At 43.8% G+C, this 15,566-nt stretch overlaps 1 protein-coding gene across 1 annotated transcript in view; it reads right to left on the reverse strand.

Annotated features, from left to right (window-relative positions):
- Window positions 1–15,238, reverse strand: part of LOC311318785 (melatonin receptor type 1B-B-like) — a gene marked incomplete at both ends in the record, with an annotated part of 22,970 nt that extends 7,732 nt beyond the window's left edge. Inside the window, one exon of the mRNA XM_084450215.1 lies at window positions 15,028–15,238. Coding sequence (XP_084306341.1) covers window positions 15,028–15,238 — 211 coding nt within the window. The remainder of the gene's footprint in view (window positions 1–15,027) is intronic.
- Between the last annotated feature and the right edge of the window lie 328 nt (window positions 15,239–15,566).

Consider the following 15,566-nt stretch of genomic DNA (forward strand, 5'->3'; position numbering starts at 1 on the left):
CCATCAGTGCTCTCAGTCATCCCGATCCTCAATACATGTTGCTCACTGGTACTTTCCGCTCTTGCATCTTGAGTACGTCCACGTATGTTAGTGTGGGATGCCCTCGTGACCGAATAAACAGTACACACAACTGTGATAATAAAATGTATGTTTTGTCATATACACTATATGGACAAAAGTATAGGGACACCTACAGTACACATTACACCTACAGGAGCTTTTATGACATCCCTTCTAAATGCATAGGCATTCATATGGAGTTGGTCCTCCCTTTGCAGCTATAACAGCTTCCACTCTTCAGGGAAGGCTTTCTACAAGAAGTCTGTCAGACTTTTTTCCCATTCATCCAGAAGAGCATTTGTGAGGTCAGACACTGATGTTGGACGAGAGGATCTAGTTCGCATCTCTGTTCTAGTTCATCCCAAAGCAATCCTCTCTATTTTTTAGATCTCAAGGTCAGAAAATATGCACATAACAGTTTTTGACCAAAAACAGAGGGCCCCATATAAACCTTTTTGTTTAGAGCTCCAAAAAACCTTGGGCCGGCCCTGCACAATTTTAAGGATAAGATAAGATACTGTAAGGGCAAGCGATGACAAGAATTCCAATGTACCTGTACTTGATACACATGGCAAAATAAACATTAAATTCTCTTCTATTCACACACACACACACACATACACACACACACACACACACACACACACACACACACACACACACACACACACACACACACACACACACACACACACACAGGCTTTGTCCATGGTGCTTAATATGTCTATCGGTCTTTCAGTCTGTGTAGAGGCCTTGTCCATGGTGCTGAAGCTGCCTGTCAGCCTCTGTAGAGCCCTTGTCCATGGTGCTGAGCCTGCCTGTCTGTGTTTTGTCTTGTGTAGAAACCTTCTCCGTGGTCCTTGATACAAGTACTGTATGTTGTGCCAGTCAGTAGTGCTCCCAAGCACAGCATCTCTGCACTAATACAACTACACTGGAAACTGTTTAGATTCACATCCATAATCCCCGTAAAACTGTTGTTCTGTTCCTAGACTTTCCACTTGTCCTTTTCCAAAGACAGCAAAGCATGGAACATGTTAGAGAGACAGAGAGAAAGAGAGAGAGAGAGAGAGAAAGTGAGTGAGCCCTTATGAGGCACCACTTACACTCCAACAGTTCAGCAAAGAATGAAAGAATTAATAAATGAAAAGTCCCCCCATGGAACAAACATGGCCAGCGCTGTAAGGGACTAGGATAAGCGACAAAACTTTAATACCAGGCTGAAGGGATACTGTAACACACTTTTACTTTCAAAAACCACAATCCTCAAACCGGGTCCTGGATGCTGTCTCAGCCTGTTGGCTCTGTCCACTCTGCTGTGGCAATAAAGCTGTCAAAACCCCTTGGGCTCTGGTCGGCTGGCCCGGTGTCAGAAGTGATGGAACCACTCGGTGTCAGGAGTGGATGGAACAGCACCCCCTCTCCCCCAACGGGTTGCTTTGTGCTCCCTGATCACAGTATAGTGATCATAGCGCAGTAAGCTAATACTCCTTGGCGCCAAAGAGTGAAGCGTGTGGTTGTGTGTGTGTGCCTGTGTGTGAGCATGCACACGTATCTGCATTATGTTTGTGTGTGTGTGTGTGTGTGTGTGTGAGAGAGAGAGAGAGATAGAGAGAGAGAAACAAAGAGAGATGGAAAAAAGGAGAGGGAGAGGGAGTGAGAGAAAGTGAGTGTTGCAAACTTAATGTAAAATCTTGATGCACTTCACTTCTCTAGGGTGGTCTTCCCTTGGAGATCACAATACACTATAATATCAAGTCAAATCAAACTTTATTTACATAGCACATTTCATACACAAAGGCATCAGAATGCGTTTCACAGAAACAAAAGGGGGGAGAATATACATACTGATCCTACAAGCTATATAAATGTTGTCTTGCACTTTATCTATCCAAACTCGTTTCTAACTTGCAATAAGATTAAGATATTTGTCTAAGAAGCATTCACTCCCTAATTATCAGGTAGAGACATCTCTCTCTTCTGCTCCGTCTGTCTACCTCACACCTCTTTTGCGGGAGGAAATCCTGTGTGATTAAGTACTCGCGGGGAGAGGCTTTCTCCAATTCGGCAGTAAAAAATTAGTGGAACTGAAAATCCGCAATTCACAAATGCACATTGAACCGTGGATGACGTACCGTCCTAGAACCGTGAGTGTACACCTTCCAAAAAATCACTGAGAATTATTCCCTCCAGATGGTACCGGTGGGCCAAATTTGGGGTCCTGTCTCGCACACTAAAAGGGGTGAATTATTCAGTGTGCTGTCCTGAGATTCTTAAAATTAAGTATTTAACACAAAAAATGCTGTTGTAGTGTACTGTACATATATATTTTTTATTTCAAAGTCACCAGAATGCAGGAAACAACATCTCTGGGGGAAGCAACAAAAAACCCCACACATTATTATGTACTCAACATCTGAGCATATTCAAAGAGCACATAACACAACCGAAGCACTCTGGCCTGGATATGCATGTGCTTTGTGAATTTGTTAGGAGTCCAACTATCTACCCCCCCCCCCCCCCCCCCCCCCCCCCCTCTCCCTAGTCTCTCTTTCTTTGCTCTGCTCACCCTTCTCTGTAATCATGAGGGTGTAAATGAGATCAAAGCAGAGAGATTAATTAATGTATCTGGGGTTGAACAGGGGCTGCTTTTCAGAAAGGGAGGGAAGGAGGGCTGGAGGGGGGAGAGATGATTGGACAATTACGGGGAAATGTTTCGGAGTGGAGAGGCTTAGTTTCAACACAACACATTTCTCCTCAAAGCAAAATACACACAGCTTTGAATTATAGATCTGGACACACAGCCATTCAAGTTCCATTTTGAGTTTCTGGGAATGTGTTCTGGATGTTCCATGCTCTCTCAGAAAGAAAGAAAGAAAACTACAGAAGTGAGGAGAAAGAAGTAAAAAGACTAGAGTGCTGAGCAGTACTGTAGTGTGGAGAGATCAAATAACACCTTCGGCCCCAAATCATCATTCCTCTGATCATGTGCTCAGGTACAATGGCTCCGGAGTTGGGGTGCGTTCACGCTCCTCATCCCCGGAGAATAATCCTGAGATGCCCAGCACCTCGCACACAGCACGCGCTCCGTCCCCACAGGTGAAGGCAATCGTGGTGATTAGTGAACAAGCTTATGGCTGAATGCTGCGCACCAGGTCCCAATACTTCATCATCATCATCACCTACCTACAAGAACCCTGGTTTTCTCCACGCTCATCGCCAGATCTTCTCATAGAACTCATGTGGCAAATATCTAGCCAGTGTAGCCAACTCTGATTTCCCTTTGTATCTCTGTTGTGCTTTATAACCCCTCGTGTTTTATAGTTCTCTTATCACTTTTTTTGTCTTTCCATTTTCTCCCGTCAGACCCAGTGTGCAGTGCTCGGCTTGCCTGCTATCACCACCCCTGGACTGAAACACGGATTCCCTGACACCCCTTCTGGATATCGACCATTGATTACGGATTATGGATATTGGACATTGTTTGTTGATCGCCTGACCCCTGCTCTGATTATCGTTTTTTTTTTTTTTTTTTTTTATATATATTTTTATTGAATGACAGGTATTTGAAAGTCAATGTACATTCAGGGTCCACATTTTCCCCTTTTTCTCCCCCCCCCGGTCCTATACACAATTTCTACTACATTTACATTGAAAACAAGCATCGAAACAAAACTAAATTATTCACCATCACATGTCCTAAAAGAAAAAAGACAGAAAAAAAAGAAATCAAAGACAGAAGCAACAGCCCTTCCTCAATGTAGTGGAAACATCATTCAGTGTTACAGAAAAAGCGAAACAGCCCTGTAGGTAGCTTGCAGTGTTCAGTGTCATCATCAAATTGGACATTAGAATGAGTACCTTAATTGTCCTGTAGTGTCTTTAGTTTAGTCATGTAATTAGTCATAGGGCCCCAAACAGAATGCTTTATAAAACATTCTTAAAAGATCTATAGATCATTGTCAGATGTTATTGTGGGCCCTAATCTAAAGTGAAGACTATTCATTATTTAGAAAGGTCAGTTAATGCTTATAAATTATTTGTGGACTTATTACTCACCTGTTATGAATGATCCGACTTTTATAAATAGACACCAAATTCCTAGACTTCTTATCATGTTTAACAAATTATTTGTTAGACATCCATTAACAATATATAAATCATTTGCAGATGCTATTGTGTGCCCTAATCTAAAGTGAAGATTATTCATTATAAACAAATGTCTAATAATGTTTGCTAATTATTTGTAAACTTTTTCCTCACGTTATAAATGTCGTAGACAGTTTTGGTATCCATCCTTCTTTGTGACATCAGTGAGAGAATAGTGCGTACTGTATGATGTATATATTTTATTAACAAGACCCAATATTGTTTATAAAAAAGGGATTAAATCTGACATTTCTCACACTGACATGGTTTCTCAACTGTGTGGATTCTTCTAAATATAAATGGAGGCAACAAGAAGCAATACACAACAAAAACATTGTTTATAAAAAATAAACATTCTGAACAAGTCTTTCAGACTTTCAAAAGCAACTAACGCAGCACAGGGCAGATGAGCAACACCTCATCTCTCTCTACCTCTCTTGCCAAACACAATCTACAAGTCCACACCACAGAGCCCCCCCCCCTCTCCCTCCCACCCACACCTTCCCTCCCTCCCTTCCCTCACCACCTGCCCTTCCTCCCTGCGTGGATTCTTCTATGACATTTCCACACTGCGTGGATTCCTCTATGACTAACAAAAGAACATTCTTTATACAAATACAAAATATTGTTTATATATATATTTTTAAAAAGTCACTTTTGACACTCCTCACACTGACATGGTTTCTCTGTGTGGAGTATTCCCTTCTGACTATCTGTACTTTACTTTACTGATATCATGAAGTAGTCGACCTAGGGGACCATGTCGATGTTTCCTAGCAAGCTACTCATGCCACTCAATGACTGCCAGGTGGTCTTTCAGTAGCTGCTCTGTGTGGTTCCCCCTCAATCTCCACACCCTCTCCTTGTAAGTTCTCCAGGCCCTTTCGATGTGCTGGGTGTGGGCCCCTGTTTCTGCATCAACATATGCTACACTGTGGTTCACTGTGTAATGTCTGTAGCCAAGCTGAGGCAGAGCATTTCTGTATGAAATATACTGAAAATGGAATGATATACGGTCTCAGGTGTGTGTTACAAAGTATTATACAATGGTGTAGATCCGGTCCATTGTCTCTATTGGTCAGTTTGCATTCCAGCCGTGGCGATAACCACGATATCCCCACGCTAAAATGGCATGTTTGCACATCTTTTAATATCAATCCACCTCTTATTAGTAGCCGTGGCAGTGTCCAGATCAATGTTTACAAAGATGTGCTGTAGCATTGTGGCAACCGTTGTATAAAAGCATTATGGAACTCGAAGCCGTGGGATGTCACGGATATCGCCACGGCTAGCGGGGTGTAACGGCACTCTGCTGCGCGTCGTGCCTAACTTGTCTGCTTCTCGTTCCATAATGCACACCTGTTTATTTTTACAACAATGTTTTTGTTGTGTATTGCTTACAATGTTTTATTGTTGCCTCCATTTATATTTTATACATTAAGAAGAATTATTGTCTTTGAAATCGAGAGTTTAACATGTTTTTGAAAGATTTTTCAAGATGCCCACCCACATCCATTGTACAGGTATGACCAAAATGGTGATAGAGCAATTATCAGACTTTCTCAAAAGTGCTAGTTTTGTCAACGTTTTGATCTGAACCATTGTATATGATCATAAGTAACCTTAAAACAGGGCTAAACATGCATTTTCCCTTTACTACTCCTTTAAAGTTGCCGCTGTTGCGTTGTTAGGAGACGTATACAATGACATGACGCGGCTCTGGTCGGTGGAAAGGCAAACAGGTTTGCGGGAGATTCGCAAGTTGAACCAGCTCCGAACCGGCACCAGCACCAGCCCAGAACCAGAACCAGGTTCGGATTGATGGAAAAGGGGTATGATCGAGAAGGCCCAACTTGGTCGCTTATGGAATTGCAGGCTAGTCTCCTAACCTCCCCTATATCTCTTCTGACCTCTCCATTGCATCTAGATCCAGGTACATACATTAAAAATTCCAGTGTTAAAAATTCCCTTAGGATCCGGAACCAATTTAGAAGTCATTTTAATCTTAAGCAAGCAAGCATCTTTTCCCCGATCACATTTAACCATCTTTTCTTGCCATCACAAATAGACTCGGCATTTAAATTGTGTCATAGAAATGGTCTTATTTTCTTCTCTGACCTGTTTATTGATGATAATTTTAGTACATTTGACTACATGTGTAAAGACAATAATATCCCCAGGACACACCTTTTTAGGTACTTGCAGGTCAGGAGATTTGCTAAAAAGCATTTTCCATCCTTCCCTTCTGCTCCCCCAGTCGATCCGGTACATAATATATTAGATCTTAAGCCATATGGGAAGGGCCTAAGCTCCAAGGTGTATACTATGATCCAGCACATTAAGCCTCTCACCTGGGCTGACAATAAAAGTGCTTGGGAAGAGGACATTGGGGTAACATTGTCGGAACGAATATGGGAAGACAACATAGCGTGCATTCACACCTCATCCCTCTGTATAAGACATGGACTAATACAGTTCTTCACCGTCTGCATTTTTCGGTTGCTAGATTAACTAAAATATACCCAATGGTAAATCCTGAATGTGCCATATGTTTTGGGCATGTCAGGCGTTGAACTGCTTCTGGAACCCTATCTTTGAAGCCCTTTCGCATATGTGTGGTGCAACGCTTGCCCCCAACCCTATCACTGCCATTTTTGGTGTGATAAAGTCAAAAGGAAATTTAACGGTTTATCAGGAAAAGGCTATTGCATTTGCATCCCTTATAGCCCGCTGTACCATTCTTCTTAAGTGGAAATTTGAAAAGCCCCCTTCATTTATACAATGGGTCAGGGAGATGATGGCTTCTCTGCAATTAGAGAAAGTTAGGTACTCGGTATGTGGGTCTCGAAAAAGGTTTTATGCAACTTGGTCCCCTTTTATTAGTAATGTGGAAACTCTGTCTTTTGAGTTCAACCAGTTCTTCCATTCATATAGTGTACATGGCCATTGAAGTAGCACACAAGTCTGTTTCAGAAACCATTGTTTATTTAATTTTACACCTACAGTATTTATTTTTGTACTGTGTTTGGTTTATTGTCTGATTATTGTCTGATTACTTATCTGTATGTACTGTAGGCTACTGTATGTATGTACTTGTGTTTGTGTGTTGACCTTGTGTCACGGCACCGCCGCGTCAGCCTCGTCCACCTCCTCAGCCCTCTGACCCCGGCCCGAGCCCCGGTTCTGACGCTGGTCCCAAGCCTGTCCCCGTCTCTCCAGTGCCGGACTCCGTTTCCCCCAGCACCTCCCAGAGCCTGCAACGGGAACTGCGGGCACGTCTGCGGTCACAAGCCAGACACGCCCCCGATCCACACCTGCCGTGCGTCACCTTGATTGCCTCTCCTCCACACCTCAACGCACCTGGTCCTGATCAGCCAATCGCCAGCAGGATAAGAAGCCGGTCCACACAGCCCTCTGTGCCAGATCGTTGACTCACCAAGTTGGTAATTAGCGGCTCCAGCCTTACCTAGCCTAAGATTCCCTAAGCCTCACCTTACCCTGTTCTCCCTGTTTTCCCAGTATCCAGATCCTGCCTGACCCACGCCTGTACGATTACCCTGCTCCTGCCTGACCCACGCCTGTACGATTACCCTGCTCCTGCCTGACCCACGCCTGTACGACAACCCCGCTCCTGCCTGACCATCGCCTGTACGACTACCACGTCCCCGCCTGACCCACGCCTGTCTACGGACCACGTTACTGCCTGCCTCTCCCCGGATCTCAATAAACGTGCCTGCGGGCTTTCACCCCAATCGTGTCTGCTCTTGGGTCCTCCATCAAAACCCTAACACCTTGGAAGGGAGGGGTGTGGGATTAAAAAGGAGGGGCTAGAATAGAAAATGTCATTGTAAACTTGCACCAATTTCTTCTGTGTGGAAAAATCTCAATTAAGTTCATAAAAAAAATAAAAAATAATAACCTATCCGAAAGAAGATCACAGCTTTAGAAATTGAACAATATAATGACAGCCCTTGTGTTGCTACTGACGGTATGAACGCCTAGTTGTTGTGACAGAATTTCTCTCTCTGAGGTAAAAAGGCACCATTATGCTGCCATTTGGATTTCTCTACCGTCCCTCAAATGTTGTGTAATGAGAACTAAACCTTCTAGTTGGCAAAGATGCAAGCCTGTGGAGGCTTCAAGAGGCAGGGCACTGTCTAACTGTATTCAAGGCTTTTCCCGGTGGAGAGAAAGAGAATATGAGCTCACAAGATCAGGGTGGTCTCACAAGCAATAGCTCAACTCTGGTACCAGCCCCCTTTGCCTGGATTTCAGACAAAACTCTTAGTGGACATGTGGAAGACTGTAGAAGTGTGAAGAAGTGTGATTATCTATACTATTTTGACACTAATGACTTTGGTGGGGACATCACACTCCCATAAGAGGCTACTTTAGTGATAATATGTTATATTATGTTGTATGGGTTAATTTTGTATGCATGTCTAATGTTCTTTAATAGTGGATAGTTTCATATTTTAGTGCTGTGCATTATGTTTTGTTAATATAATTATCCACCCTGAGCAGTGCTATTAGTGAGATGAAAAGTTCTGAAGAATGGTGCTGTGTATTTTAAGACAATAAATCTTTTGACCGTTACGTAAATATGAAGCATCACAAGTTACTGAAACTTATCATGACACTATCTTAAACAGCCACATGGATAAGAACTCACTATGAAAATGAAGAGTGTTAAATCAACTGTCAGCTTGCTTCCAGCCTTGGATTTGTGTTGTGAGCTCAAGTGAGCCATGTAAAGTGCAACTCAAAAGTGTTGTAATACATGGTTGAAGTTTTCAAATCCATCATTGGCAAAACTCCATCACCCCCTTCTGTTCCCTCTGTTTCCAATCTGCTGCCTCCATTGACTGGAACAATCTACAAAAGACACTAAAACGTGACACCCTCATCTCAGTACCCTCCTTCAATAATCTCCTACACGGCTTAATTTCTGATCACTGCACCTGTTTTTGATATAATCTGCCCTGGTCCACAGCAACCTGTTTGTTTGCACTGAGTCTTGAATGCTTTTAATTTATTTCTGTAAGGTTGTGTATGTGTTTTTTTATTTTTGTACTGATTCTTATTGTCCATTTATGTATGTCTTTCCATTTGCTTAGGATTTTATGTGCTCCGACCTGTTCAACCTCTGCCTCTTGGCCAGGTCGTCATTGTGAATGAGAATTTGTTCTCAATGGACTTACCTGGTTAAATAAAGGTTAAATAAATAAATAATAAAATAAGTAAACACATCGATAGGAATTAAGCAGCAGTCAAATCTATGCCCTAATTGGCCCCCAGGTGCCACTGATAAGGGCATCCCACTGCTCCTGGCTGCCGTTGAATGAAGGATAGCATGGATGCGTGTGTGTGTTCTCAGTATCACCGCTCCCTGCAGACACACGTGTGTATAGTGTGTGTGTGGGTGTGTCAAAAACTGCAAGACTTATAAACTTGGGATTTACATTTTCATATTCTCACATGCCTCCTCCCCGTCGCTTAACTCCACTCAAGTTACAGTGTCTCTGAGAATCCCTGAGATCTTTCTCACCTCATTAGTAAGGCTTAATTGCCTGACAAGAACATCTGTTATTGATTGAAAGGCATGTGTTTTACAGTCTTCCTCTTTTAATGTCCCTCTAAGAACCCTCTCAGCTGTGTAAAATACATGAGGAGAGAGGTAGTACCTACCTACTTACCTACCCACCTATTCACACACAAATCTATGCTCTGGGATTCGACCGCTCTGACCATGCACACGGCTTCACAGCAACAAGTTGGTATCTGGACATGGTGTGAAGGCTGGGAATTTGCGTGGGAGTGTGAAATGTTTGACGCTCCCAACCCCCCCCCCCCCCCCCCCCCATCTGAGTATGTAGCACACAATACCACAGCCACGTATTGTGCATAACGAGGGCACCCAGCTGCCTCTCAAACAGTTGCAGCCTCCCTACACACAGGAGAGGAAGGGGAGGGGAGAGACAGCAGGAGAGGGGAGGGAGAAATGATGGAGAGGAAGATAATCTTTATTCTGGCACATTTTCCCTCTGACACTGGCCTCGACCAAACAGTCAGAGGGGATATTCTCGGTGGCCATCACGCAGAAAAGGAAGCTGTCCTCGGAGAAGAAATGAATCCCGCCCCCATCCTGTCTCTTTTCCTGTCACATGGATCCAACTGCTATGGTTTGTGGCTAAAGACAGGCCTCTAGCACAGAAGGGGCAGGTGTGTTTCTCCTGCTCTCCACCCCCCCCCCCTCCCTCCACCCCCCTTCTCTCTCCTCCTCCCTAACTGTTTTCTCTGCCCTCCCTAACTCTTCTCTCCCTCTGTCTCTCCCTTATCTCAGACACTCCCCTATCGGCGTCTCTGGGGATATCACACTATGGCAACGTACCTAATTGATCTCTCTCCCTTTCTTTCTTCCGAACTACCTTCGTCTCTCCTGCCACCTTCTCCTTTCCTGCTTCCCTCTCCTCTTTTCCCTCTCTCTCTCTCTCTCTCCTCTCCTCCAGCCCTCCCTTGTTCCATCCCTCTCTTCACTCACAGTGGCCCCGGGTTCTTTAGAGACAGTTACATAAACCTCTTCAAATGCTTGTTCAATGGACATGAAGGGATTTAGCTGGGGAAGGGGATTTGTGTGTGTGTGTGTGTGTGTGTGTGCGTGTGTATGGTTGTGTTAGTGTACAGTATAATGCCTTCTGTACCATACAGTTTGTTGATGGTGATAGCATATGGCAGCTCCTTCACTGTCCCTCTCCTCTCACAGTGGGGTGTTTTCAACTTTCTGCTCCTTCTCCTCCACTATCTGTATCACCCTCCTCCTCTTTTTAATTCTTTACCCTTGTCTACTCCTCTCCCAACAGGGAATGAGAAGATCAGCCAGAGAAGAGAGATGATTGGGGGGAGGACAGACAGACAGAGATAGAGAGAGAGAGAGAGAGAGAGAGAGAGAGAGAGAGAGAGAGAGGGGGAGACGTAGAGAAAGGACAGAGTGAAAGAGACTGAGCCGATGTATTCTAAATTGAGAACAAAGTCCCCCAGACACAGGGGTCTGTTCCCATGCATAGTAGATCAGTGGAATGCATCCTAATATGGAAAGGGACATTTTCCTTGTATGGAATCCCTTGTATGGAATTTCATCAAGACAGTCACAGGCGCTGCACCTGAATGCCATCCATCTCTCTCGATCGTTCTGCTTCTCTCTCTGCCTTTCTCTTCTGTACTTATTACACTCCTTTCTCCTTCACCCTTTCTCCTTCCTGCTTGATCCTATCCCTATCCACCATCCTCAGCAGCCTTTCTCCCTGTCCTCTCCCCCTCTCTCTCCTTCTCTCTCTGGAGGGAGAGAGACGTGTGGATGAGGTGCTTCAAGAAACTGGGAAACTGGAATATGTTCATGGATAAATATACACACACCAGTTCTCCCTATGGTATGTCTATTGTAAATAGATGCTCAAACACACACACACACACACACACACACACACACAGACACACACACACACACACACACACACACACACACACACACACACACACACACTTGTGCGTAAACACATCTTTACTCCCCCAAACCCATTCTCTGACTGGACACAGCTCATCCAGGGAAACCATGCAAGTAGGCAACAGGAGCATGTTAGTTGCAATTGGTCTGATAGCACAATCTGCAAGCTGCAGCTTGGCATGAGATGTGTGTGTGTGTGTGCGTGTGGAAAGTGACAGAGAGCAATAGGGATGGTGTAAATTAAAGGAGTAGTAAGGGAAAATCATGTTTAGCCCTGTTTTAAGGTTACTTATGAACATATACAACGGTTCAGATCAAAACGTTGACAAAACTTTTGAGTAATTCTGATAATTGCTCTACCACCATTTTGGTCATACAATGGATGTGGGTGGGCACCGTGAAAAATCATTCAAAAAACATTAAACTCTCAATTTCAAAGACAAGAAACTCACTGAGTAGTCTGACATATAATTCGCCATAAAGTAAGATTCTAGTTCATCTGGAAAGGCTTTTTTAAATATTTAGCATAGAACTATTTAGTCGCAGCACATTTTATGTATTTTACGTATGTAAACTTCCGCTTGAACTGATTCCGATCTCGCGCAATGCCTTGAAGTAGTTCCGCTTCCTGAATCCCCTCTGCGGATTGATCTACACATCTACAACGGTCGCTTCAATACAAGTCAATGGATTTCATAAAATGATCAATAAAACCCTACAGGATTCATACTTTGCGGTGAATTTGATGTCAGAACACCAACGGACACCAATTACCCGCTAGGGGAGCTTCTTGTCTTTGAAATCGAGAGTTTAACATGTTTTTGAATTATTTTTCACGGTGCCCACCCATATCCATTGTATGACCTAAACGGTGGAAGAGCAATTATCACTTTCTCAAAAGTGCTAGTTTTGTCAACATTTTGATCTGAACCATTATATATGATCATAAGTAACCTTAAAACAGGGCTAAACATGATTTTCCCTTTACTATTCCTTTAAGCATGATGAAAGCGTTAGTACTTTGAAGTGTCTCTCTCTCTCTCTCTCTCTCTTTCTCTATTTCTCTGTCCCACATGCGAGCACACATACACAAGTCTCTATGCCATGACTGAGCCTGTCTCTTTGCTTCTCTTCAAAGCCTCACATCATGCGCATGCCTTAAAAAAGACACGGCACACACAGACAGAAATACATGCGATTGTTGAGGAACATGCTAACTTCAGATCTAGAGTGATTGCAGGGAAGTATGCAAGCAATGCCTGAGATAGAGCACAGTCAAAGCAATCCTCAATCCCTTGACCAGCACAGGCAATCTGGAAGATACAGCTCTTCAATGGAAGCACTGAGACTGGAGAGAGAGAGAGACAGAGAGAGAGAGAGAGGGGGGGGGGGGGGGTGAGAGGGAAGATAAGCAGGGGGGTTGCGGGATGGAATGAGAGAATGCAAACCAGCAACCCAGAAACATGTTGAATACCTATCCATTAGCCATTCATATAAATGCCATATATATGGTTATGTATGTCTTTGCGTGATGGGTTTTGAGTAAGAGCAATGTTTTGTCATGCAAACGAATAATCCACAGACCTGGAATGAAAAGTTTCTGTTTTCATACACAGGGGTTTGCACTGAACCACCTGGGACTCATTATATATGGAGCTTCTAGTTTGAGTCAGGGTATCCATACTGATGCATATTCATGAGTGTTACCAGTTTCATATAGGCCTACTGTACACGTAGACACAGACACACACACACAAACGCGTAACACGTAATGTCATTTACATACAGTATGGGGTCCTACAACCCAAACACTAGGCTACTTATTCAGCTCCTGTGAGACTAAACTAAGTTTAATTTTCCGGTTTGTAATTATCTACTAGATTATTTAGGCTACTGCTGACATCAATAGCCCCTGGCTAATACCACACATGCATGCACACACATGCACGCTCGCACTTGGGTTGCAACATTTCGGGAATATTCAAAACTGGATACTTTCCATGGGAATTAACAGGAATTTATGGGAATTAACAGGAATTAACTGGGAATTTTGGGGTTATCTATACCAACTTTATTTACCTTGTCATAAACAGACATAAATATTAACATTTTGTTTTGTTATAAGCAGACATGCAGGCAAACATTTCTAATACACATTTTAAAAATGACATTTTTTGCTTAATCTATTTGTGATCAGAACTTTAATGGATTCTACAGCCCTCTGTGCAGGATGCTAGGAATTATCTGTGCATGTGATGGAAGAATGCACTGCACATGTGATCGATGAATGCACAGTACAGGGTTGAAATTCAACTGAATGTGCATTAAATCAGGTTATTTTAACCAAGATTATGAAAGTTGCAAGATATAGAATTGCATTATATGTTTTTTCCCCCTAGGCTACATTTAAGTTCCCTGTTATAGGGGTATGTGGTGGTGCAGCGGTCTAATGCATCATGTTCCGGTGCAGCTTCCCACCGGGGACCGGTGGTCTCGCCAGATCTGAGTATGGCCGGATCCCAGAGGGAGTGGCTTATTGGGTCGCTGCTCCCCGAGGGTGGTTAGTTTAATCTCAGTTTGAGAGTTCATCACACAACAGCAACCCTGTCTGGTGTTGGAATTACAGTTGTGAGCTGAGATAGTCAAGTCTCTCCCTTTCACATTGTTGACCGGCCGGGTTGTGGATGAATCCTCAACAGTTAGTAGAGGGTAATTGGACACTAGGTCAGGGTCAATTGGCTAATAAATTGGATGAAAACGGGATAAAATTCTAAAATAAGTATATAAAATAAAATGTTGGAAAAAGCTGTTATAGGCTACAAAAAATCTAAAAATTTCCAAAATTCCTGAGCATAACTTCCCAGTGTAAATTTACTGGAAATTGTCCACCCCCTTGCAACCCTAGCTCTCGCACACATGCACTCGCACGCGCGCGCGCGCTCACACACACACACACACACACACACACACACACACACACACACACACACACACACACACACACAGAAACTGGACCAAGACAGTTATCTTTTTTTTTTTCCCTCACGGGACGCCCCCCAAGCAAACACACACACAGACACACACACACTCACACACACACGCTCACACGCTGGACAGTAAACTATAAACAGTAGAGCTAAAACGGTTATCAATAATTTTCAATAACAGGACAATGGCATCAATTAGCTCCACGCCCACCAGGCAAAGAAAAAAAAAAGCATAATTATTTGTCTTTGATGCGGGTACGCAAGTAGGCTACAATTTGCTTCCGAGTGACCCATGTGCAGGTGAAGCCATGAATGTAGGCTAGAACTCACCAGCATTCCTCAGCTTTCGGTTCCTGTAAACCGAAATGATCACAAGCAGGTTGCCGAGCACGTCCACCACTGTGGTGAAGATCAGCACGCTCGCCAGAACCGCGATGGCCCATGTCGGACGCGTGCCCTCTTCTACCACCGCCAGTGCGAGCCCTACCTGTCCGTCCCCTGGGTCCGTCCGGTTCTGCAAGTTTGCGAATGAGTCAGGCATCACTAGCCAAGTCAATCCGAAACTTAAGTCCCCAAAGAGCCGCCGGTAACGGTGAGTCCTAAAGAACACATCGAACTCCCCTCAGTGTCTCTCCGAGAGCGAACGGGTGGTCCAGGAGATGTTCCAAATGTGCTCCAACCGCCAGCCGCCACCAGCATATAATTTAATTGGATAAAAATTGTATGCATTTGTATATCCAAGTCCTGAGTGTAAAGCGCTCAATGTGGGGTCCCTCCTTTGCCTTCCTGCTTGCCTATGAAAAGTAAGTGGGCTCCGCTCGGAATTATTTGGTGCGCTGTAGTAGGCTATAACACGTAGGGATGCTTTC

This window comes from Borostomias antarcticus, assembly GCF_949987555.1.
Source record: "Borostomias antarcticus genome assembly, chromosome: 15".
Taxonomy (NCBI): Eukaryota; Metazoa; Chordata; class Actinopteri; order Stomiiformes; family Stomiidae; genus Borostomias; species Borostomias antarcticus.